The 1,076-nt window shown below is 45.4% G+C and overlaps 1 protein-coding gene across 1 annotated transcript in view; it reads left to right on the top strand.

The window, feature by feature from the left end:
• The window catches only part of LOC101851878 (DNA damage-regulated autophagy modulator protein 1), a gene marked incomplete in the record, with an annotated part of 16,323 nt that extends 15,253 nt beyond the window's left edge, over window positions 1-1,070 (top strand). Inside the window, 1 exon segment of the mRNA XM_005102510.3 lies at window positions 652-1,070. Within this exon segment, the coding sequence (XP_005102567.2) occupies window positions 652-927 (276 nt within the window).
• Window positions 1,071-1,076: the final 6 nt, after the last annotated feature.

Consider the following 1,076-nt stretch of genomic DNA (forward strand, 5'->3'; position numbering starts at 1 on the left):
TACATGTGCATGTGAACGTATTATTATATTATTATATTTACCATTTCACAGCAAAGTTCTCTTTGTGGAGACCAATCTTATGGTATATCATCTCCTCTCCTTTCATTTAATCATCTCTATCTTAACTCCTCTCATCTCATCTCTATTCCTCCTATCTCGTCCCCTCTATTCTCCTCTCAAGACTCATCTCCTCCACTCTCCTACCCCCTCCTCCCCTCTCATCTTATCTCACCCCATGGGGCGTCGGTGGCCTAGTGGTTAGGCTACTGGACTCGCAATCTTGAGGTTGCAGGTTCGTGGGTTCGAGCCGCGGGCCCGACGTTGTGTCCTTGGGAAAGGCACTTTACGCGAATTTTCCTTACTTCACCCTGGTGGGAATGGGTACCCAGCTATGGACAGTGAAAGATCTTGTCAGTTTGCTAGTGTTTGAGCGCTTAACCAGCTGCTTTCACTGTATGCTTCCCGGGAATCTGAGAATGTTTCTGAGTGTTCTGTGGTCTGCTGGGGTAATTATATTATTGTGTAATATAGCGCATAGAGCATGCCTTTTGAGTGGGGCCATACGCTATACAAATGCTATATATCATTATTTATTATTATTAATATATCATACGAAATCGGACTTATTTTTTTAAAACCTTTCATCCTCAGGCCTACGACATCCATATAGGATCGACATCGTTCGAGTGGGCGACAGCCGGCTTAATTTCCCTCTACTTCCTCTCCTTCGTGGTGGAGTTTCACCACATTGACATTGGACTGCCGGTGATTTCTGTAACAACCCAGGTGCAGCCACGCCCATCTTCCTCCTTGACCAGTGGTCATTGTAATGTGGGTTACTTGGAGCACTCGGATGATGATGGTACCGTCTTCCAACGGCCGAGAACTGTAGAACAAAATTGTGTGGAGAATGGAGATACTTCATGAAGATATTGAGTGTAATAGATTCCTGTTGGATCGACGCAAGGCACGCTATAATAACGTGACTAGCCGTATAATATATTTTCATATTATGTATGAGACAGGGAGGGAGAAAGGGAGAGAGATAACAGGGAGCGGGGGAGGGAGGGAGGGAG

The sequence above is a fragment of the Aplysia californica genome, unplaced genomic scaffold, assembly GCF_000002075.1.
Source record: "Aplysia californica isolate F4 #8 unplaced genomic scaffold, AplCal3.0 scaffold00328, whole genome shotgun sequence".
In the NCBI taxonomy this organism is placed as follows: Eukaryota; Metazoa; Mollusca; class Gastropoda; order Aplysiida; family Aplysiidae; genus Aplysia; species Aplysia californica.